The sequence below is a fragment of the Embiotoca jacksoni genome, unplaced genomic scaffold (assembly GCF_022577435.1).
Source record: "Embiotoca jacksoni isolate LCO1_2020_lvr unplaced genomic scaffold, fEmbJac1.0.p SCAF_20, whole genome shotgun sequence".
Lineage (NCBI taxonomy): Eukaryota > Metazoa > Chordata > Actinopteri > Embiotocidae > Embiotoca > Embiotoca jacksoni.
In genome coordinates this window covers 1,876,351-1,899,128 of record NW_027185341.1, presented here as the reverse complement: position 1 = coordinate 1,899,128, position 22,778 = coordinate 1,876,351, and the positions used below count along the sequence as shown (strand labels likewise).

General features: G+C 42.0%; 1 protein-coding gene across 3 annotated transcripts in view; it reads right to left on the bottom strand.

Moving 5' to 3' along the window:
* Positions 1–341: 341 nt before the first annotated feature.
* The window catches only part of dnmbp (dynamin binding protein), a 45,095-nt gene continuing 22,658 nt past the window's right edge, over positions 342–22,778 (bottom strand). For 2 of the 3 annotated variants that reach the window (XM_069155540.1, XM_069155541.1), the window contains 13 exons: positions 8,082–8,296; positions 7,545–7,644; positions 7,071–7,218; positions 5,922–5,939; positions 4,658–4,857; positions 4,332–4,462; positions 4,130–4,234; positions 3,541–3,669; positions 3,094–3,429; positions 2,785–2,973; positions 2,499–2,697; positions 1,716–2,386; positions 342–1,451 (listed from right to left, as the gene is read on the bottom strand). In XM_069155540.1, the coding sequence (XP_069011641.1) occupies positions 1,266–1,451; positions 1,716–2,386; positions 2,499–2,697; positions 2,785–2,973; positions 3,094–3,429; positions 3,541–3,669; positions 4,130–4,234; positions 4,332–4,462; positions 4,658–4,857; positions 5,922–5,939; positions 7,071–7,218; positions 7,545–7,644; positions 8,082–8,296 (2,627 nt within the window). In that variant the 3' untranslated portion in view covers positions 342–1,265. Of the gene's footprint in view, positions 1,452–1,715; positions 2,387–2,498; positions 2,698–2,784; positions 2,974–3,093; positions 3,430–3,540; positions 3,670–4,129; positions 4,235–4,331; positions 4,463–4,657; positions 4,858–5,921; positions 5,940–7,070; positions 7,219–7,544; positions 7,645–8,081; positions 8,297–19,391; positions 21,760–22,778 lie in introns of those variants that run through there. The other variant, XM_069155542.1, reaches the window with a different exon arrangement.

Sequence of the window (22,778 nt, the reverse complement as noted above, 5' to 3'; positions counted from 1 at the left end):
GCAAAATACCTTTGCTCAGTATTTTTTGTTTCATACTTCCACGCAGCCATTTAAAATGAGAAAGAAAACTGTTTTTTGTTGTAAAATTGTAATTGTTTAAATGTATTTTCTTTTCCATTTTTCAAGCAACCACTTGTTATTAATATTAACACAACAACGCATCAAATTTATCAGGTTGAACACCTTAAACATGTTTTGTTTTTGTTCAAAATGCTTTCAAATACTTGTCGAAAGCTCCTTCTGATTACGTCACTTTATGACCAGTCATTAATAACTCTTAAAAGGTCAGGATCTGTAGCACCGAGACACAACTGGAGCTCATCTTACACAACAGAAAACAAAAGATTTCAGACGCTGTTGTAATTTTTAAGCCGAGCTGTTTTTTTATTCAAACAGTGATCACTTTACAGTGGCCGCAATAGCATATACTCAATATACAGCATTATAGAGCCTATAATGTACATGGGGAGCATGTGGAGAAGTCTGACCACAATCTCTCTCTCCCTGTTCGTTAGCCTCCTCTTGGGTCAGCCGCTGTGTACACAGAGCCAACCCAGTAAAAAAAAAATTGATTCAGGTCACTGACCAAGTTCAAAAGGAGTGCTCGTAAATCATATGACATAACTTTGTCCTCGATTGTAATTCAAAGGGTTGATTCCACACAACACACCAAACTTGTGTTGATGGCTCCGCAGACACTTCAAACCTGCAACCAAATGTAAGTGCCTGAAACCTGTATTGTTGGAAGGGCATGGTGTAAAAATCATCTCATATTCATGCACCATTATAGTGGTGTAAAAAAAAAACCACATGCAGAAAAGGAAGTCATTAACACAGTGTTCAGGTCAGTCTGTCTGCATACCACTTGACGAAGGTTAGAAGAACCAGTCTGAACCCAAAACATTCACATTTCCATTGCAATCTCCCAATAAGCTCACCTTCAAGACTGTTCTCTTCAACGTACAACTCATTGTCTTCAGCCCCAGAGAATATGGCAAAAAAAAATAATAACAATTCACAGGTTTTTCACTGGAAACAGGAGGGTGGGTTGCAGCTTCCAATAAGAAAAAATAATATAAAAAGTCTATAAATATAGGCATATAATGCTAACTTTCAGGAGTTTGCACCATCTCACTTTCAAACTCCATGACAACAAGTCAAAAAATAAGCCACAGCGTGTCGAGATGCTTGTTTGTCTTTTTGTTCTGTGGTCGCAGAGTAAGTCTTCTTAAGGTTGAAGTACAGTCTCATGTATGAGCAATGGTTCAAGTATATTCTGATTTGCGGATGTAGTTGGAAGGCACGTATCCTCGTCGGCCCCCGGCCTCCCCCAGCCACCACTCGCTGTTGCCGTTCATGTCCTGGAACTCCAGTATCCGCAGCTGCTGATTGGCTGAGATGCTCAGTTCATTGGCACAACGGGCAGTGAAGGAGTAGATAGCGTAGTAAATCTGAAAAAAACAAAAACAACGTCAGGATTAGTTTGTATTTTTTTTTTTTTTTTTTTAATTAAAAGCAGTATTCATTTTTTTTAGTCACTAGGGGGAAGCAGAGCAAGCTCAACTCAACACTTTATCACTTTATAAAGTGGCTAATGTGTTCGCATTAAGTTGCCGATTTCCACAGCCAACAAATTCAGAGCACCATTAGGATACATTCCCTTGTTCTGGTATAATCAATTAATTTCTAAACACATCATAAAACCAAAATCTCACCTGATGACCATCGAGTTCGCTCTCGTTTTCTGGTTCCGGCTCAGTGTCTTCCTCTCTGGTGTAAGTGGACCTCTTCTGGCTGCTACTATCTCCATTTCTCCACTGATATGAACTGTAGGTTTTGTCTGTGTGTCCATACTGCTGTGAATGACTGTTTTTTTGTGAAGAACAAGAGTCCGTCTCGGAGAGGTCTGACATCTCCTTGTGTCCGCTCAGAGTTCCGTAGCTGGTATCGTACGAGTCCCTGTGATGACTCGAGTGCCGGTAAGAACGCTCCGCGTCTCTGTGACTGGGGGTAATTCGGTGGGTTTGGTCGGAGAAGTCCCTGCGGTTCGACGGGTTTCGGGGTGAGGAGTTAATGGAGTTGGAGTTCTGGCTGGCGGAGTCGGGGTTGGGGTTGGGTGCGTCTCTGTGGTGACTCCTGCGAGATGAGGCGGAGTCCAGCGACGGGTGTGGCGACGAATGGCTTTCGGGCTGCGATGTGGAAAAGGTGACGGTGGCCGTTTCCTGGTTAAAGGTCAGCGTGCTGTTGCTGTTCTGGCGGGAGAAAACGGGGGAGGAGCCGCCGTAGCCCGACTCATTGGACGACTGGCTCTCGATGGACACGTCTGACTGGCTCCGGCGTGGGTTGTAAGGTTTGAGGAACGAGCTGTACACAAAACCCTTTGTGACTGCAAAACAAGATCAACAACAGAAGGCATGGAAACGGATTAGACTGCTGCAACAATTAGCTGACGAGTTAATCTGTTTGTCTTTTATCGTGTAAGAGTGTAAACAACTTACCGCCATTATCAATTAGCCAGCGGTTATTGCTACCCATAGGGTCCTGCTGCTTGATTACACCCACAAGGTCTCCTTCCAGTATACAGACGTCCAGATCCTGGGCAGCATTGAAGTTCCTCTCAGCCTGGAAAAGTTTATCAGGGCCATAACGTACCAGAAGTCCTGCACGGTGCTCATTTGTCTGCATGATGTGGTTGGGCTGAAAGAGGTCAGAGACTAAAGGTTAGATTCTTTTACAGTGATTTATTAGAATAAAAGACAGAAAAGGGACGAGAGTTCAACTCACAGGTGCCTGCATTTGCTTCTTAGAGGTCTGCTTCTCTTGAGTTTTCTTCTCGAAGGGCTTTTTTGTGGACGTGGCAGGAGGCAGGTTCTCTGGACAGAAGCTGAAGCTCTGGAGAAGCTGGAGGACGTGACTGTACTCATCTTGAAACTGTGAGATCAGGTTCCCCTCTGTGCCAACTTTGGTAGAAAACTGGAGCGAAAGGTGAAGAAAAAGGTCAGCGTTAATGACAGAAAGAATAATTGGAACTGTGAATGTCAGCTTTCAAATAGCATCAGCCTTCAACAGCTTAATAAACAAAGACACACTTACAACCTGTAGGAGAGGCTTCAGCTCTCCCATTGTCGTCTTCATGAAGTCCTTCTGGGCCTGAGCGAAGGCCCTCACGCAGCCTGTAAACAGCTCCTCCGCAGCACCGTGGAACTTCGGCAGCTCGTCCAGAAGCTGCGCGTTGAGCGCCTCGTAGTTGTTGCGAGCCACCTGCAGGTCATCCTGGACGCGTCGGTCCTTCAGGCGATCGGCGCGCTCCTTGCAGTTGTCGTAGTCCAGAAGCTTGTCGAAGCGTTTTTGGATGAGTTTGTGGGGCCCAGCGAACATGAGGAGGAGCTGGGTGAGCGGGTTGATGACTAAGGCCTCGGTGCGCTCCTTCTGCTCAGGAGATGAGTGGAGGGGAGATGACAGATAATAAGATGTGATCAGAGGTCTTTTCCAAAGCTTTTCTACAGTCTGAGTGAGGCTTTAGAGAGGAGGAGGACTTACAAACTGTGTGAACTGCTTGTCGCTGATGCAGCGGTGAGCTCTCTGGAAGCGCTCGGGGTCCAGCAAACTGCGCTCTGTGTAGATGTCACAGAAACTGATGGCTGCCAAGACCTTCACAGATGCTGATTCCTGAAGGAGAAGGTGTATTTTTTTTTATAGTTATCCTTCAACAGTATTATTTAAAAAAAAAAAAAAAAAAAATCGCAAATTCAGATACTGGAATACACATGTTGAAAAGATTAATTAGAATAAAATATATCACAAGTTTTATGATGCAGATTTATAAATCTTTTTCTCTTTTTACTGTTATTCTTGACATCATTATTCTAACACAGAAGTGTTGGTGTGGTACTTAAATTGTCTTATAATCATAAAGCAATACAAAGCCCTATCAATATAAATGAATTGTAAAAAAATATATATCTTTTTTTCTATTCTGCACAGGCCTTTGTAAACATGATTAACAGGCTTAAAAATGACAAAAGGACTCATTTAAGATTTCATTTATAATTCATTTAACTTGGAAAATACACGAGTGAGATTAAATATGTCACTGTACACTGTTTTGTTTATGGTATTGGACTCGTACCCTGATATGTTGCAGGTACAAGGAAATGTCCCTGATAAAAGACTTGATGAGTCTCTCCTGCAGCCGGAACTTCTTTTCAGCCTCATCAAACGCTTCATCTTTAATCTGGGAAAAAGACAGCAGATCAAAACATGTTCTTTCATTCACAACATTAAGGCAGTCTTCCCTCCACTCAGGTTAAAAGCTTGGAACAGTAATGTACCTGAGGTGAAATTCCTGTGAGGTGCTTGAGGTGGCTGCTGACACGGTTCGACTTTTTGATAATGGAGTGCATGCTCAGCTTGGAGATCTTATCAATGAATGTGTCTTCGTCCCCTTTCCTGTACTTCAACACTGTGGACAGCAGAGGGAAATTTGAGACAGGAAATCGAGTCCAAACTACTTTATCTACTCAATATTTCCAAGTGCAGAAAAAAAAAAAAAACTGACACAGTTTTAACTTTAATTTGATGATGTCAGAATCATTTTGGAGCCAAAGGATTTGGATTTTAAAATCGTAGCGAAGGATGAAATTTGAAGGCGTTTTACCGAGGTCCTTCCTGCGCTTGTACTCGTTGATGTTTACGTTGATCTCCTTGACGGCCTGCACGGCCTCAGTCAGCTGGAGTCGGTCATGGTGGCTCTCCGGTGTGGCCCCAAGCAGCTCCATCAGGAGCAGCGGGTAACGCATCACCCGCTGCACCGGCTTGATCAAGAACGAGCCGAGGTTGATGTAATTCGTTTTACCCCTTTAAAAAAAAAAAGGCGCAGAGACAGCACGCAGTGTTTAGGTGAGAGGTAAATGAGTCAAGAATCACACAAAGTCAGCACGACGGTCACAATCACAGCTGTTCACGAGAAATGTATCCTCCCATGTCTCTCTACGTTGAAAACATGTCGCACATGTCTTTCATCGTATGGATCGTGTGATCCAATGACATGTGAACATCATCACATACAGATTTATTCTGATGATGACCAGTGTTTGGGAGACATAAAAGAGCAGGGGAGGCACAAATAATTGATTGGCTTAGCTTTAATGCAATCTAGAGGACAAACAGTCACATCAGTAAACAAAATACCTGTGTGAATTAATTCAGAAACTTGAAAATAATTGATTTATCTTGGCAAACTTTAATCTAAATATCGTTTCTCACTATTAGGAGATAGTGTCAATTCACAATTTTTTTTTGTATTTTGTAGCTAGTGGAAATTATGTGCAATTTCCTAAGTATATAGTGTTAGAGGTTAATTTTTTAGGTTTTTTTTAGATTTTGTCAAGGCTTTCTATTACAATGGTGCAGAAACTTACTGACCTTTACACCTTTGAGTTACAACATGTAAAACTGAGAAATCATCTCATAATACTGAAAAAAATAACTTGTTAGTGTTGTTTTCTCAAAAATATCCTGTGTATCCTGTACACCTGTTGGTGTAAACTGTTGGTGCTGTTTTAGTCCAGTAGATGGCATTAGATGTGTTTTCACAGGATCAACCTTTTTTTTTTTTTTTTTCCCATTTAAGAGGGAAGGAGGAGGGGTTGTTGACATTAAATTGAATATTTTTCTGCACAACAATACACATGCACATGCACACACAAACACCAAAATATCACCAAAGTCCATCTTAATTCAGGAAACAAAAATGAAAGATGTCTTTAAAGTCCTCCACACTCAGAGCACACTTTCATTTTTAGCCATCACGTGGTCAACACACACACACAGAGGTCATTTTCAGGGGTTAGAGAGTGAGAAATGCGGGCAAGATGATTCTCATGCTGGAAATCATGTCAACACTCGTTAAGGAGACTTACCACTCACGATACATGGCCCTGTTGAAGGGAGGGATGGGAGGAGATAGAAAGATAACAAGAACAGGATTTTTACTGCAAGCCTGATACAATTCTACATTCTTCAGAACTTAAAAGGAGGTTTTTACATGTGCATAAACTAAATACACAAAATTGAACTTCGCGGTCAACTAAACTTTGAATGCAGCTGCGCCCGCGGTCGTTATGGTTTTGCTTGGTGAATTTTCTCTTAAACCTGGACAGAGGCCCAGCGTGGCAGTAAAACTGGAAGGTGGCAGCACACATGACCTTTTCAAAGATGAATAAGTTGCTACAGACACACACATTTCACAACAGACTAAATGTCCTCATTCGGCTACTACTTAAAACGTATTAAACGATTAGGAATTGATTTAAAAGTAAAAGAGGAAACTAAAAAAACTTGTTAACAAGAGACTGGCATCTAGCCCAGTTTGAGCTGCACATTGTCCTTTTCCTTTAGTTTTTTCTACAGCTTCCGGCCTAACAGAACCTGTGCTTATCTTCACAGAGCGATGACTTTATTTCACAGAAACACAACAGTATCGACTTGAGTGTCTGAGTCACTGATGGTGAAACCAGTCAGGAGAAACCAGGTAGGGCACATACTTGAACTGCTTTACATTACAAAAACACTGAGACAGAGCACACTGGCAGTAGCAGGGACGAAAAACAATTATAGATTTTAAGTGTAAACATGTTTAAAAGTAATTGTTTTGTTTAAAGATTTACTTTGAAGGTATTTCCCTCTCATAACTTGATCACGCATTCAAGTTCAAAGTCTGAAGTAAACCCATCATAATTAAATTACATGTGACTAACAGGAAACCGTAACTCCACAACAACATGCCTTTGTCTAAATGTAATCTGAATCTTGATTCATTAAACATCTACAGACTCCATTTTACAATTCATCTTCTATTACAAAACTTATCTAAACCAAAGTTTAAATCTTTTACATTAAATACACATTTGTATTAGAGGTCACTCTTGCTTGTCATGTTGTTTCATGCTCACTCACGCATACACACACAACATGCACAGTTTTGGTCACTCACATGCAAGAGGTTTTTTTTTAGGGTCAAATTAATGAGCGACCTTTTTTTTACATTTTTTTTGTCCTCAGTGACTCACCTCAGTCTCTCCAGACACTCCAACACGTGCCGCTGGATGTTTTCGTCTTTCTCGTAGCACTCGAGCAGGGAGATGGCATCGTCGTGGTTCTGGCAGTAGATCTTGTACACCTCCTCCAGCTCAGCTTTGAAGTCCAGAAATACCTTTCCTGGGAAGACATCACACCAAAATGTAATGCCATGTTTTTATTCAAAAAGGTAAACAGGAAAGAAAAAAGCAGGACGTGTTTCGAAAAATGACACTCAAACCCACAAAAAAGTTGAGTCAGGGTCAAGTTGGGCTCGGAAGAACATAAATCTGATTGGAACAATACAGAACACCAGCATAAAGCAAAGTTTACCTATAAAAAAAAAAAAAAAAAAAAAAATCATACCTCAATTTACTTCCTGTAATGCTGACTAATTTCAAAGTGCATTCAGAGTGTTATGAAGGCAATAAAGTTCAATCAGGTGAAAGTGCACAGCTCCTCCTCACCTGTAGAGTCTGTCTCCTGCAGCGCATCGAACAGCCGTTGGGACAGGTCAATCACAGAGCTGATGTTGCCGAAGAGCCCTTCGAAGTCCACATTCTTCACCTTCAGGAGGACAGAATGTGTTGAAATAGTGATAAAATCTCCTTTGAGCTTTTAAATGACTCATGCAAAACAAATAAATACAGAGTGCCTTTACATTTTTTTGAATCAACGTAGTTTTTTTCACTTTTTTTTTTTTTTTTTTTTTTTTTTTTAACTGTTGGATGTTTTATGGCATCTCTGATCAAATTTAGCCCATAAATCTAAATACATGCGAACATTCTGATAAACACCAATGTTTTTAAACTTTTTGGGCCTTTTTGAAAACAGGCATGTAGATCCTATGTTTTATAGTGTGTCAAGCCTTATTCAGTCGATGCTCTGACTCCACCTCCTCTCCTGCAAACATCCACTCTGTCTTTTATTTGCTAAAAATATTTCTCCACATATTGACATGGTTAAAATCCGCAGCACAGAGATTCCATGTTTTGTTTTTTTACCTGGTTCTTCTGCAGAGGCTCAATGATCTCCTCGACGCACATCTCCAGGTCTTTGATGTAGTCCTTCTCCGTCTGCAGCAGCTCCTCGATGACCTTCGACCTCTTCTCCAGCATCCTCAGCTCAGGGTCCTCGGTGCCCGAGCCAGCAGTGGCCGTCGTGTCCAAGACTGGGGTGGAGTCCAGCGGTTTAGGTTGAGACGACAAGAGCGTCATCTCTGGAAAGACAAAAGAGGGAACGGGTTCAACTTTAGCTATCCTACAGTTACTTCTCTTCTATAAAGAACTATTAAACACCATTTTCAAATATAATGACGATCATTTTTTTTTTTTGGATTAAATAGTATTTAAGACATTCATTTCCTCTCATTAATTGATCTATTTCGTCTCATGAGTTGCTGTGAAATTGTCAAAAATACAGAAAAAATGCAGAAAAAAAAAAAGACCCAAAAAAAGAGTTATTGTACAGATGACAGTGGAAAGAGAGAAAAGGGAAAGTTTCCCAGCCCATGCCTCCATTCAATTGTAACTAAACATACTCCTGCCCACCCACCCGGTCCGCCCCGTACTCTTCGTCTTGTCTGACTAGGCTTTTGATCAATGTCTCTGCTATCACTCGCAGAGGGGCTGATCTCTGGGGGAGCCTGGGACTGGAGGGAAAGCCTTATTCACGCACCGCTGCTTTTTATGAATGGGCACAAAACTGGAGTGGACTCAGGCTCTTTGTGTGTGGTACAATGGCTTGTGACAGCAACTACAGACATACAGGCTCTCAGGGACCGAGCAGACTTTAAAGAAGAGGCAGTTATGGAGGGACATGGGGAAGAGAGATAAGAGCGCTGGAGAACGATGAGAGCAGTAGCTGTGTCTGTGTAGCTAATGCACATTGTACATAGTGAGAAATCACTGCTGCTGTGTTTGTACAGTTTCTACAAGCTGACTGATGGTGTTGGATGATGCATTTAAATCCTTTGAAACTGCAATGTTACACGTGAAATGCTTCTATTAAAAATTTTGAATAAGTACCACAGTATTAGCAACAAAATGTGCTAAAATGGGCAGTTAAGAACATTGTTTTCTCGCCCTTTTGCCAATGAGAGTAATTATAAAAACCCTGTCCACATGTGCTCATTTCGTAAGTTCCACACTTGCTCTGTTGCTACTGTTGTGGCTATAGAAGTGTAGATACAATTGTTTTGAGCCTCCACCAAATGACTCCATCCAGTCTGATAACATATAGAAAGCCTGTAGAAACATGTATGCTCTCCACAACTCTGTTCACAAATTGGTTAAAATCTGTGTTAGTGAGCACTTTACCAAGATAATCCGTCCACCTGACAGGTGTGGCACATCCAGATGCTGATTAGCAGCATGATTATTACACAGGTGTGCTTTGGACTGGTCACAGTAAAAGGACACTTTAAAATGTGTAAAAGACGTGAATGTGCTGGAAGAGTTTGTGATGCTCAGAGCAGTTTTGAGGCACAATAGTACCGAAATATGAAACATTGTTTGGATATTAAGTTTTCCTGGACCCTTCAAATTGAACTGTGCTTAAAGAATTAATATAAGGAAACCAAATATCACTTGAGCCACAATGCAAAACAAAACAGATTTGGTTTGAAACTATTTTTTCATAGATTAATTCACCTAATGCTGGATTCCATTTATATTTCAATGCAATCATTAAGATTTAATTTATGTTTTATTGAGTTACAGAAAAAGCAACGATAGCGCAGAGAAAAAGACACATTTAGAGGCCACACAGGTCACAGTAGCAAGTCTTGATGGAGTTAAAACAAGTGCCAACTGTGACAATATTTTTTTATGCATATTTGTTGGTCAGAATGGTACATGGGCAATAGCACAATACCAGAGATAAAACTGTGGAGGGGAAACGATGATGTGAGATCGTGCATATTTCAGAATGAGGATCTGAGACATCTCGGCAGGAGAAGATTCAGCGTGGGCTGCGTTGCGCTGACGAATGAAGGTGATGTCACCCTTCCTCCTCGAGCAGATGCTGTCAGAGGCTAATTAAGTTAACTCTGCTTACCCTCACGTAAACCCAGGCAGGAGTTTGCACGCTTGCATGCCCCCCCCCCTCCCCCCCAACCTCCACCCACCTCACAGTTTTTTGTAAATCACACAAAAGCGGTTTCCACCTTTTCAAAAATGTGACCAATAATTGACCACTGACCATCTAAAATATCCACTGGTCATGCGATTAATGAGGAAGAATTAAAGTTGAGACAAAACTCTTTACGTTTTGAGATCAAATTTTGCACATATTACATTTAGTGAACAACCATGCGTGTGTTTGATCCTTGGGCCACCTGCCTTTTGTCTCCCTCGCGCCCTGACCTCAGCCCTCTGTCTCTTCACGTGACTCGGCTAAAGCTCGCCTCAAAGCAGCTTTTCTCATCGTTTGCACCGTATCTGCCCGCCGCATCCGTCGCTGGTGCCCTGCCAACCGCCAACGCTCGTGCGTTTCCCCACCGATGAGAAAGTAGTTCACTAATGGGTCTTTAAAAAGTCACACGGCAGCACAATACACAGAGACTGAAAACAAAAGATTCGGGATTTAATTGGAATCAATCGGCTCATTCCCATCTTTGATCCTCCACACACACACACACACACACACACACACACACACACACACACACACACACACACACACACACACAACTACATCATATGCTCCACTTCACACGTTTCAATATGCAGCTATTTCCATCAGGGTAAACCTGTGAGGCCGCATTACCAGATTTTGACCTACTTCTTTGGAATTCCACTTTTCTTTGTTCAGTGAAGTTTTATAAAGAGGATACAGGCTTTGTACACTTTTTTGCATGACCGCACATACAGTACACACACATATACAGGAACAGTTTGAAACAGCTCACAGTTCACTTATTTAGCAGTAAATTTACAGCGACACTGACACTCATTAGTAAGTGAAGTGAAACATTTTCTAACGACTGAATTTGAAAGAAATAACTTCACACGGATGGCTGTGTAACTGTGACTGAACGCCCGTCATAAGGAAAACTAATCACTCAGCAGACCAACCAGGAAGTGCTTCCTGAATTCATATCCACAATAAAGACACAGTGAAGTCTGAAACTCCCTCCGTTGAATCGAGGGCAGCTCAGTCAGCTGCAAAACATTTGCTCTCATTTCACTACTGTGCACCAGAGGTCTGATTTGTAACACCTGTTGATTGCTAACCAGTAGGTATTTCATATCTGCAGGCACAGCATGTCCCGAATCAGTCTGGGAACTCATACAGGACGCAGTGTGCCTGTTAGGAAGCTCACACCAAATCAAAGCGATGTATGTCAGAACACAATCCCATTTCTGTTCTTGTAGTTGCACTGCAGCACGAAAACATCAGGTTTGTTGAAGGAGGTGTTTGAGCTTCACAGGAAGAAGTACAGAATGGGTGTGTGTCAGCTTTATGGGCCATTACACACTACAGTATACAGCAAGCCTTGGGTGTATCGATCATAATCAAACACATGCATAAAGAATTGGTGCGACGTGTAAAGAATCAGCTCTTTATGAGGAGCAAACTCCGAGACAAGAAAGAGGAAACAGGACCAGTGACTCTGCAGGGGATATCCGTGGGTATTTTTTTTTTATAAATGAGTCACATTCAGACTCTGACCTGATTACAAATATTCCAGTTCAGAAAATAAAACAAAGGGCCGGCCTGTATAATCCCTTGAAATACACAGTCTTATGGGTGGGTTATATGGGCCAAATTCTACATCGGTTTCATGTTGGATTCTGAGATTTACTCAACAAAGTCATCTGGAAAACTCTAACAGGAGTCTGAACTTTTCACAGGAATCAGACCATTTGTAAATGGTTTCAAACTGCATCCAGTAACGACATTTCTTCTCCTTATGAATCATGTTTAATACGGAGCTTCAAGTTAAAAAAAATAAATAATACACAGCAGAGTGGGACAGTCACAGCAGGGAGTGGAGTGCACTTAATGGCACTATAAAATAACGTGCAACTCTTGGTACGGAGCACCGTCGATCTTCTGACACCCAGTGTGACTACAGTCACAGTGACATCTGATACATCAGCACAGGTCATCGAGGATTTAACAAACAAGCGATGGAGATCAGCAGGGACAAAAAAAAAATGGAGGCTCAGTCAGAATGCACGAGTTAAAGTTTCACAATAAAGTGTTTCTGGGGTTAATTCCTGGATACAACACACTGCCACTATGATTTATGGCTAATTAAATTGTCTCATTTATATGAAATACAGCTTTTTTGTTTTTAATTTATACCTGACACGAAAAGGAAAAGGCACTTCCTCTGGTTTTGCCTACTTAATGGAATTTAGTGCTTGGATTGGTTTATGTTTTGGATAGATGAAAAGTAGATCAAAAAACAGCATGCAAATTGTTGCAATTTCATTTTACAGCCCTTTATCAATGATTTTCTAAGAAATATTCAAATAACTGAAAATCACCTCTTAAATCTCAGCTGTTTATGTATTAAAGAGGAAAGTTATTCCCTGAAATTCACTGATGCTTCCTCCCCAAGTTTAGGTACTTTCACTGCCAGACAAAAAGAGAGCAAAGAGGAGAAAAGAGAAGATGCCGCGGCTTCACCCACCTGCTGCTCCCAACTTTCTTCAAACTACTTCAAAAACAAGCACCCGCCCCTCCTCACACAGCACCTCAAACAACACCACCCATTCTAAGATAGTCCATTGTCAGTCTGAAGTCCGGCTACTGAGTCTTGTGGAGGACTGTGCGTCCCCGCTGCAAAAACTCCATTCCTGAGCTCCAATTACCATGACAATGGATGGGAACCCACCATCATTACACACAAGCAAACACACAGACACACCAGGGAGGACTACCACTCTGGCAACGACTAAAACCTGGAACTGGACTGGAGCTTCAACATGCAATCTCAAAAACAGAATTTACATACTGAAAGTGTGCATCAGCTGCTCACTCAAAAATTAACATACAGCTTCTCTGCTTTAAATATACTTTATTTTGACACTTTTTAAATAATAAACACACTTCACACTGAAATCCTGCCAAAAATCAGCATGTAATGTGGACTTGGGACACTTTAACTGCTATGAGCTGATGTATTCATACTATGCTAGCCTATATCTCAAACAGTTTTACAGTTACAAGAGCTGTCATGACCAAATATCATTGTCACATTGTTGTAGTTAACTCCATCTTCAATATCTTGAATGCATGTGTTATTTTCTCCCCCTAAAATGATAATGCCACACACTCGGGTGTCGCATGAAATGTATTCAACTTCTTGAACTTTATTAATCATTTGGTTAAAATTTTATATTTCAGCTGTCCATTGTTTGTGAAGAGTGACCTTTCTGCCTTTGAATCTTCCTGCTGCTTTGCTGAGGAAATAATCATCTTTGATTTACTTCACCACAGGAGCTCACATGTGGCCACAGCAGCATTTACTGCAGGTCATCCTGATTGAGATTGGTGGAGTCCAGCGGAGTCGAGTCCACGTCGGTGATTAATCTGTTTCGTGTTTCACAATCTGCTGACACCTGTCGAGCCTCTTCCTCTCACAGGCTGAATTCTATCAAAATAAGATTAAACATCTTCCCTACAATCCTCCCTCAATAACTTACACTTATAAAGATACTTTTTAACTTTTTTTATATTATAACCATCCAAGTCAGCTCAAGAACACTCTTTTTTTTTTTTTCTTTATGTATTATTTCTATCTTTTTAAGGTGTGTTACCTTGTTGCACAAGTGCAGCAGAACCAGTTTTGTCTTGGTGCTTCTCTTCTGCTGGATTCATGTTCTGCAGTCAGCCTGCTGCACTAATAGCTGCACAAAGTCAAAAGTTTGCCCTGCACGCTGCGCTCTAAGGTCAGACACAATCAGTGCTTGTGTGTTCTGCTCCAAAGTTCACCACACAGTGCACGGTTGCCATGGCAACAAGAGTAGCGGGGGGGGGGGGGCTCCTCATATCAAGCCAAGTTTTGGCGAGCCGATCACATGGGCTACTTGGCGAGTGTGTGTGTGTGTGTGTGTGTGTGTGTGTGTGTGTGTGTGTGTGTGTGTGTGTGTGTGTGTGTGTGCGCTCAGTTGGAACATGAAGCAACTTGAGAATAAGTTCATACAAGCTTCCTGACTCTGTAAAATTTTAACACTATAAATAATATTTACCTAACAACCTGCAGGCTGTGACTTGCAATTAATACTGAATGCATTAAAAAATGACGTTGGAAATTAACTGGAATAAGAAAACAATGTCAGGATAGGCAGTGTAAATATCACAAGACTCTTAAAGGGCATCAAACTGTAGCAATTTCACACATGAACTTATTTTTAAAGGGGCAGCACTGGTTGGTGTAAAGTTCTTCAACTTCTCCACAGAAACAAATGAAACCTTACTTTCTTTTTTTTTTTTTTGTCTTTTCAAATCATTCTGCTTTATTCCCACCCTCTTCTCCAGATTTTTATCATCGACTATTCTCTCAGGTGGAAGGTCATTTAAAAATGGAAAAAACAAGGGAGTTTATTCAGTGGCATACCATCCTGTTTATCTTTTTTTTGGGGTCAAATGTCAAAAGGTCACATTCCTGCTCCTGGCAGAATCTCCCAGCCACCTCTGTCTACCATGGCTGGGTATTCCTGGTAATTACAGCCTTCCATTCAAACCCCACATTATGAAAGCAGGTCATTGACTGATACACGTAGCATTCAGACTGTGATTCTTGTCCAGATTTAATCCTGTGTTTAGTGTCCGCTCTTAGAGCCCAAAAGAAACAATGTTTCTTTTGATACCAGGTGGACGAGGCTACAGTTTAATTATCACGTTTAATAAAGACTTGCATCACCGGCGTCTCTGGAATTTCTCTGCTCGTCTCATTTCTGTGACAAACAATGTTCAATTACTTCAAGAGACCATCGCTTTTGCATATGTGCAGAGAGAGCTTCTGGAGGAACTAAAATCATTAAGTGAGGAGCTTTTTCAACAAAAACAAGCTGCACTGTCTTCAAACTAATGGAAAACAAGAGGACAATGAGTCTTTTGGGCCTCACAGGTGCTTCAGGAATACACAGCGGTGCAGCAACATGGTAAAACAAACCATTTCAAATACTTTTAAAGGATGCTGTTTAGTTTCTATCCTCGTCCCTGCAGTGCAATCTGTGTGTGAGAACCGCCTTAAGTCTTTCAGACAACTGAACTTGTGGGATTAAATCTGTTGCTGCTTGTTGGACAAGTGAAGACAAGGCTCTTCCTCTGGGACGTTTTCCCACGACTAAATAAAAGTATGTTATAGTGTTTATTGCACTGCACTCTTTGCACAAAAATGACTGCGTGCCAAAACGATTTCTTTATATTTCTATAACTACAACTCAATCCTGTGTGTGTTACTGCGGCAGACAAGAACAGAAGCTTTAAAGAAGAGCATAAACAAAGATGAAAGGCAACATGATGACACTAAAACATGCCAGCTAATTTAAGAGATTATCAGGTTTTCTGCTGCTAAAATTACAAGTAGATTCATGGACTATCCAAACATCACCCAATTTAAATCCAAAACAGATATAATGATCTGGAAAAACTTAAAATCTAAAGTAAATATATTTGTTCAAACAGTTTTTGGTATTGTGGAACAAAAGTGAGTCTTTACCGTCTTATCACAGAGGCCAGTAAAGGAACCTAAATAGATTATCTCCCTGAGATAATGTCACTATGGTTAACATTTGTGACAGTTTGTCACAAACGTTCAACCAAATGTTTTTGTATAACTTTGTTTATCAGATTGTGATGAGTTAATGCAACTCAGTCACAACAGACAAATATGACGTTGTCACCTGACTGACAACAAGTGTAAGAAGAGCGTAGCTGTCACGTACAGGGATGTGTGCAGTCATAAGGTGTCGGCACAAATCAACAAAAAACAATATGGTAGTTGTGGCAACCTAAAATGTTCTTGACTTTGATCATTGAATTTGACATTAAATCAGGCTATAAGTTGCACTTTACACACTCAAAATGGCCGTTAAACAGTTTGAATGTTTATTCAGAGTTACAAACTGCATTTGAACGCAACTATTTTACACTCACGTGATGAGTGACGACTATTTCGCTGGATGTGTGTGTAGTATGTTTGGCCTCATCAGGAGTAAACTAGTCTTGAAAGAAAAAGTCCACAAGGTCAGAGATGAGTTTATGCTGCTTCTTTTCCCACAGCTCTACCTGTAAAACTATAGATAACATCAGTGTCATCACTTGCAGCTGCCAGTAGTGTCGTCTAACCCAGAACTACAGCACGTGAACTCAGCAGTGTGTGTATTGTGTACATGATGTGTTCCTGTAACCCTAATGTTCCTGTTATGGAAATAAGACTTACAATACCAGGATGATTACTATGAAGAATGTCACATTTGATATGATGCATGTCTAAGTTTCTTTTACTTCGATACAACGTTAGCTATGTTAAGGAAAAAAGAGTTTCACTGGAGATGGAAAATCTAAACTACTCCTAAATCTAAATGTCACTTTAATAATTATCAAAAATTATTAAAATAGAACACATAATTTAGATACAAAATGCTCAGGATAAACCAAAAACCAACGCACCCACAGAATGTAACTTTCAGTGACTTAAGTAAGCTGCATTATTTATTGTCAACTGGGTTTGTTTTGCTTGCCGGCAGGGAGATAAGACGCCTTTAGAGCAACTTTGTCAGACGATTTGTCTTAACTCCTCACTCCCCCCCCCGACCCCACCCCACAACCCAACAACCCCACCCCACCTCCTTCCCGCTTCCCACCAATGGTCACAACTGCTCAAGGATTACAGTGGACAACATGGCAGACGCTGGCAGATCATAGATGGATGACAACACATTACTCACACACACAGACATTGTCCATACAGCAGAAGGAGTATGAGCAATTCAAAAAAGAAACCCTAAAACAAAATTCTCAGGCGACCACTATATTTTGCAGTTTTTTATCTTTCAAAATATTAAACAGATTCAACTCTTAAGATATCTATTCCTTCAAAGGAAACATATTTTGACAATTATTTTACCCTTATTGAATATATTCCAAATAAGAATGCATCCAACAGCAGCACATGCACACACACATACACACAACGAAAGCTCATAACCCAAATTATAATTGTACTTAAGACTGGCAACAGTTCTGCATGGATGTGACTGATTAGCAGCTGCTCTTTGCATGGCTCCATAAATTTTTCAGGACCGGAGAACAGTCAATATCTGATACTGAATTACAGAGGACAAAGGCCCTGGTATATGTACAGTGTAAGACCCATCTCAAAAGCCTCGACCGTCACCCCAATGTCACTGAATCACAGCGTAATCCCAATAAGCACTGCAACAAGATGCTCTAATGTTTTTAGCCTCCCCATCAAATGCTCTACTCAGGGCAAACCCCTGACCGGGCTGAAACAGTTTAACAAGATTAACGGATGACAACACACTGCAAAAGCAAGTGTGCATGTGTGTGTTTTGAAAAATGCCGTCATTTCTCAATATAAGCCTCCAAGAGCCTATCTAACACACACACACACACACACACACACACACACACACACACACACACACACACACACACACACACACACACACATAAATGCGTGCGTGCACACACACACACACACATATATCAGTCTAGTCCTGCAGCGAAGGAGTCAGAGCAGTGCTGGCCACCGCCTCGCACCAGACAGACCCCCACTATCCACACACCATGCTGACGCTAGGGATTAATACTCGAACTCTTGAAATGGGTGTGTTGGGGGCTAATGTGTGGGCTGTGTGTCTGTGTGTGTGTGTGTGTGTGTGTGTGTGTGTGTGTGCGTGTGTGTGTTTTTCTAGGTGACTGGGGGAGGGGTCATGGGGCGCCACCTGCTTCTTCTCAGACGCAATCAAGTGAGCCAGGGGAGTGCTCTGTCTTTCTTCGATCCCTCATGAAACGCACACACAAAATCAACTTTTTACTTCGTTGTTTTAGGTTCTTATTGTGTTTAGAGGCTGACAGTTAATCAGCCCGACACCCCCCCCCCCCCCGAGTTCACAGCCACCACTTTTTGATCATCGGCACTCAAAGATGACGATGTTACTGGGGTTGGGTATTTAACCTCGATACTTTCTGAGCATTGAACAAAATGTGTCCATAGAAATATGTATTTAAAGCTAATATTTAAATGCTTGATTTATTTAGATAAAGTTCTTCATGTGACGCTGATGTCTTACACAGTTTAGCTTTATTTTCTAAAAGGGGGTTGAAATATCTTCATGTCCCCCCATTTGCCATTCAAAGCTCTGAAATATTCCAACATTTACTAAAACTCTACTTTCATGATTATTTTCAAATGATATCCATCCCCACAGTTTATGCTTGAATAAAGTTTGGCCTGTACTTCACTCTGTTGTAAAGACATGTCTCACAAAAGATCCAAACTTAGGTTAAAATAACCCATTTTCTGTCTTAAGAACTTTAAAGTTTTGTATCAATTACATTCAAATGCATACAGTAAATAAAGATATGATTTGTGTACAAAACATAGCTGAAATGATCTCGGAGCCGCTTCATGCACCTCACAGAGTGAGTTTTAAGTATATCCCTGTCAGAAGAAAAACAACAGGACAGGAAAAGACTGACGTCTCAGTCATGCAAGAACTGAACAGGCTAGTTACGTGTGCGCATAGCATCAGTGATGCAAAGAGTGGCAGCAAACAGGAAACCTCCAGATGGGGAGAATGACAGAGACAACAAAAACCAAGAACCCACCAAACCCGTTCGGCAGGTTCTTATGCCCACTAACACCTGACAGCTCACTTTCCTGAGAAATACGTGATACCGACACACACACACATACACAAGCATACACACACAGCTTCCAGTGGGAAGGAGGTAGTGGGTGAGACTGACTAGTCAGCACTCTGAAGCCCCCAGCATTGATTAGAAGAGAACCTCTGGAGGTCACCAGTGACAAGAAGTGAGACCACAAGCACTGTCAGCCTCTACACCCCGTTTTATTAACAGGGGTGGGGAATGATAAGACCTCTTTCAAGTCATGCATCCTTTTTTTTTCTTCTTTTTTTTAAGATTTTAGTGAAATTTGAGTTTTACCTGAGGCTTTCATCTCACTGTGGATGAACAGTTAAGTGGTGTGAGCCCTCTAAAAGTTCAGATTTTAACATGATCACAGACATAAGTCATGTCTGACATGTGTCAATACAGGATAAGGAGTATCTTCCCTCACATGACAATATCCTTGTGTTTACCTTGCTTTTGTTTCCTGGTGGTGGCAAACTGGGACTTTCGCAGGGAGCACGGAGCCGTCTTCCTGTAGAAGCTGTTACGATCCAGCGAGCCCACATAAACAGGCTTGCGACCCCGTTTTGAACCCACGCTCCCAGCACTCCACTCGTATCCCTTTTCCTGCTCGTCACTGTGCCGATACACAACGGGATCCTCAAAAGAGTGCATTTCTCTGAGTGACAACTTCTGGTTCTGCTGCTCGACCCACTCCTCACAGTGTGTCTTGTGATCTTTTTTAGGGTATTCCGCATGTCGTGAATCCATGGACATTGAACGTAAATCTCGATATCTGTCTCTGGACTTGTAGTGGGAATGTTCCCCTCCTCTGGATTCGTATCGGTCTTCATTCTCATGGTCATAGTGGTCCACATCCCTTCGGTCATAGCGCTCTCTGGCCTTATGGTCCCTCTGTCTGTGGTCGTACTGTTCATCCCTCCGATCATCTCCTGTATCCTTGTACCTGTAGTCACGGTCCTTCTCCTTATAACTCCAGCGCTCATCAACGTCAGAGTCATATTGGCCCCTTCCTTTGCCGGTGTATCCTTCCTCACCCCTTCGGTTATGGACATCCCTGTCTTTGTAGTTATTTACTCTGCGTTCATATTGATCCTCTGGACGCCGGTCGTAGTGACGTTCTTTTTGTTTTTGCTCATCATAGCGGCGGTCCTCCTCTCTTCGCTGGTAGTACTCCTTTTCTCTGGAGCGATGATGCTCTTTAGAGTCATTGTAATCTCTATCATGGTCATTGTAGTGGTCCCTGTCCCTGTGATTATCTCTGCGAGCATAGGTGTCTTTATGATCGTAGTAGTCTTCATACTCACTGTTGTAACTGTAATGTTCTTTGAGATCATGTTTACGGTGTTTCCTGTTCTCATAATATTGCCTCTCCTTGTCGTCATAGCGCTCATCATACTTCCGATCATAATGCTCCCTGTGCATGTATTTGTCGTCATAATCACACTCTTCCAAGTCCCTGTGACTCCTATGGTCATAACGGTCAGAGTTATGGTCATTTTCTCTCACCCGACCGTCCCTTCTTCTTCTGTCCTCTAATGTCTCATATCCTTCTTGAGTTCTTAAGTCATTCTTGTCTTTTTCTTGTGGCACTCTGTTGTAGTCCTGGTGGCTGTAGTCCTCGGGGCCCTGGTAGAAACAATGCTTGCCTTTCCATTCAGATATCCTCAAGTCCAGGTGGCCGTCCTCTGAACGAGGGTGGAAGTAAACGTCGTGGTCTTGAGGCCTCTTGGCGTTGAAAGCTGCCTTGTGCTGGTCATCATACTCCCAGTTGGGCTCGTGGCCAACATTGCCAGGTCTAATTTGGGCTTGGTTGTCCCATTGCACTGGCCACGGAGCTGGCACATGCATTGGAAGCGGTCCCGGGCCACCTAGAGGCACCATCATGCTGCCGTGTACTGGCATAGGGCAGGCTGCAGGTGGAAGTGGGTCACCAGGACTTGCCACTAAGACTGGTCCCTGTGGCTGGCCAGGAGGAACTACTCCATACACAGGATATCCAACCTGTTGCTGTTGAAGCTGCAGGTGATGTAGTTGTTGTATATGTTGCAGATGGGCTATCCTCTCCCTTTCTTTGGCCCAGCCGGCATCCCCCAGCTCCTCCACGCTTTTCCCTTTCCTTATCGGAGCACCAGCTGCCAAGTTCCAATCCACTGGACTGAACATGACCGGGTTGCCATAAACTACTGGGTTCTTCATGGCTCCTGCTGTTTCAATCAGCCTACCCAGAGCTGATCCAGTTTCTTGTTCAACGTGGCTTATTCCCTCTTTCCAAAGTCCAGCATTCCATAACAAAGCTCTGTGGGAGACTCCACCTGCCAGGCATATTGTCCTTAACTCTCTCACTTGGTTTTCCCTGTCTCCTCTCCTGTGCCTCTGCAGGACTGCCCGGCAGAGCACCTCCCAGCCCTCAGAGCACCCAAAACATATCCTCCCTACAGCCGTCTCAGCGAATCATGGAAGGAGAGGGGGGTGGGGATGTTGAAGGAGGGGCCTCCTTGGGTTAATGAGTCAATGGAGTCACATGAGTGGAGGATTAGCCCAACAGCCCCTCCTATTGTTTCAATTGGCTAGTACCTCTGTTTGCAGGAAAACAGTCTGTCTGGATATTTTCTTTGATGGAAGATGGGGACAAACTTTAGTCTGCCTTTGAGGGGCTTTTTTCTTCACTGACATGAGAAATCCTTCATTTCCGTTTTGATCCTGTTTTCTTTGCTTTTGCTCTTTCCTGTTATGTTCAGCAGGCCATTGTTGCAACTTATTCCTGTCTTTTTGTAAAAGCAGCTCTAACATTTACATTGTAACTGGCCATGATATTTGTAAACTGAAACTGATTCCAGCATTGTAGTTTGACTTTGCCCTACATGGCAGGGAGGAACAATGAGCTACAAGCAAAGACGTCCTAGGGATTTTGTTTGCAACAAGTTTTAATGACTGATCCAAAGAGAAGTGTGAAGCAGAAAACAAGCAAAAGATACAAGTAATGACGATATTAAGAGTCAACGAGTGTGGAGAGGGAAAGATTTTTGAGAGCACACAGCCTGATTAGGCCGGAGCAGCTCCTGAAAAAAAGTAGCTGCTAGAGTGTACAATGAGCTATTGTTGGAGACTGTCCCCACTCTCTGAAGAGAAACGATCTTTTAGTGTGAGAAAAAACTCCGGGCTATTCATAAAGCTGGAGTATAATATTGTCCCCCTCCCTCAACTCTTCGTGAAAGAGGCAGGCATCAAAGGGACACGTTTAAAGGACTTGCATACACACAAATGCACTTGATACACACACACACACACACACACACACACACACACACACACACACACACACACACACACACACACACACACACACACACGTGGAGCAGTGTAAATTTACCATCAAATCAAACAATCTAAAATGTAATTGGAATCTGCCACTTGTTTGTTCACTAAATACCACAATCTTTTTTTTTTACAGAGTTTACATTTTGAGTAAAATACAGTTTCTGTTATCAAATTAGCCGAGCAACGGCCTAAATAAAACACAACCGACAAAAAAGACAAAAACAGAAACATCTGAAACATGCTGCCGAATAATTTCACAAGGTAAGGCCGAGCAAGAGCTTTCCCTTAGACATTGTTCGCTTCTTACGTAGGACTGTTTAATTATCATATCTCAGCTTTCAGTAGCAGAACAAGACCGAAACTGTGTGTTTGTGTACATGTAGGAATGTCAAATACAACCCTCCTCTCGATGGCTATCTTAGCTCATGCACGTGAGGTCGTGCAGGTCTGGATCAACATTTAGCACATTTAGAAAAAGTGGTGTGATGTCCAGGAATAAGGTCATATATCAAACT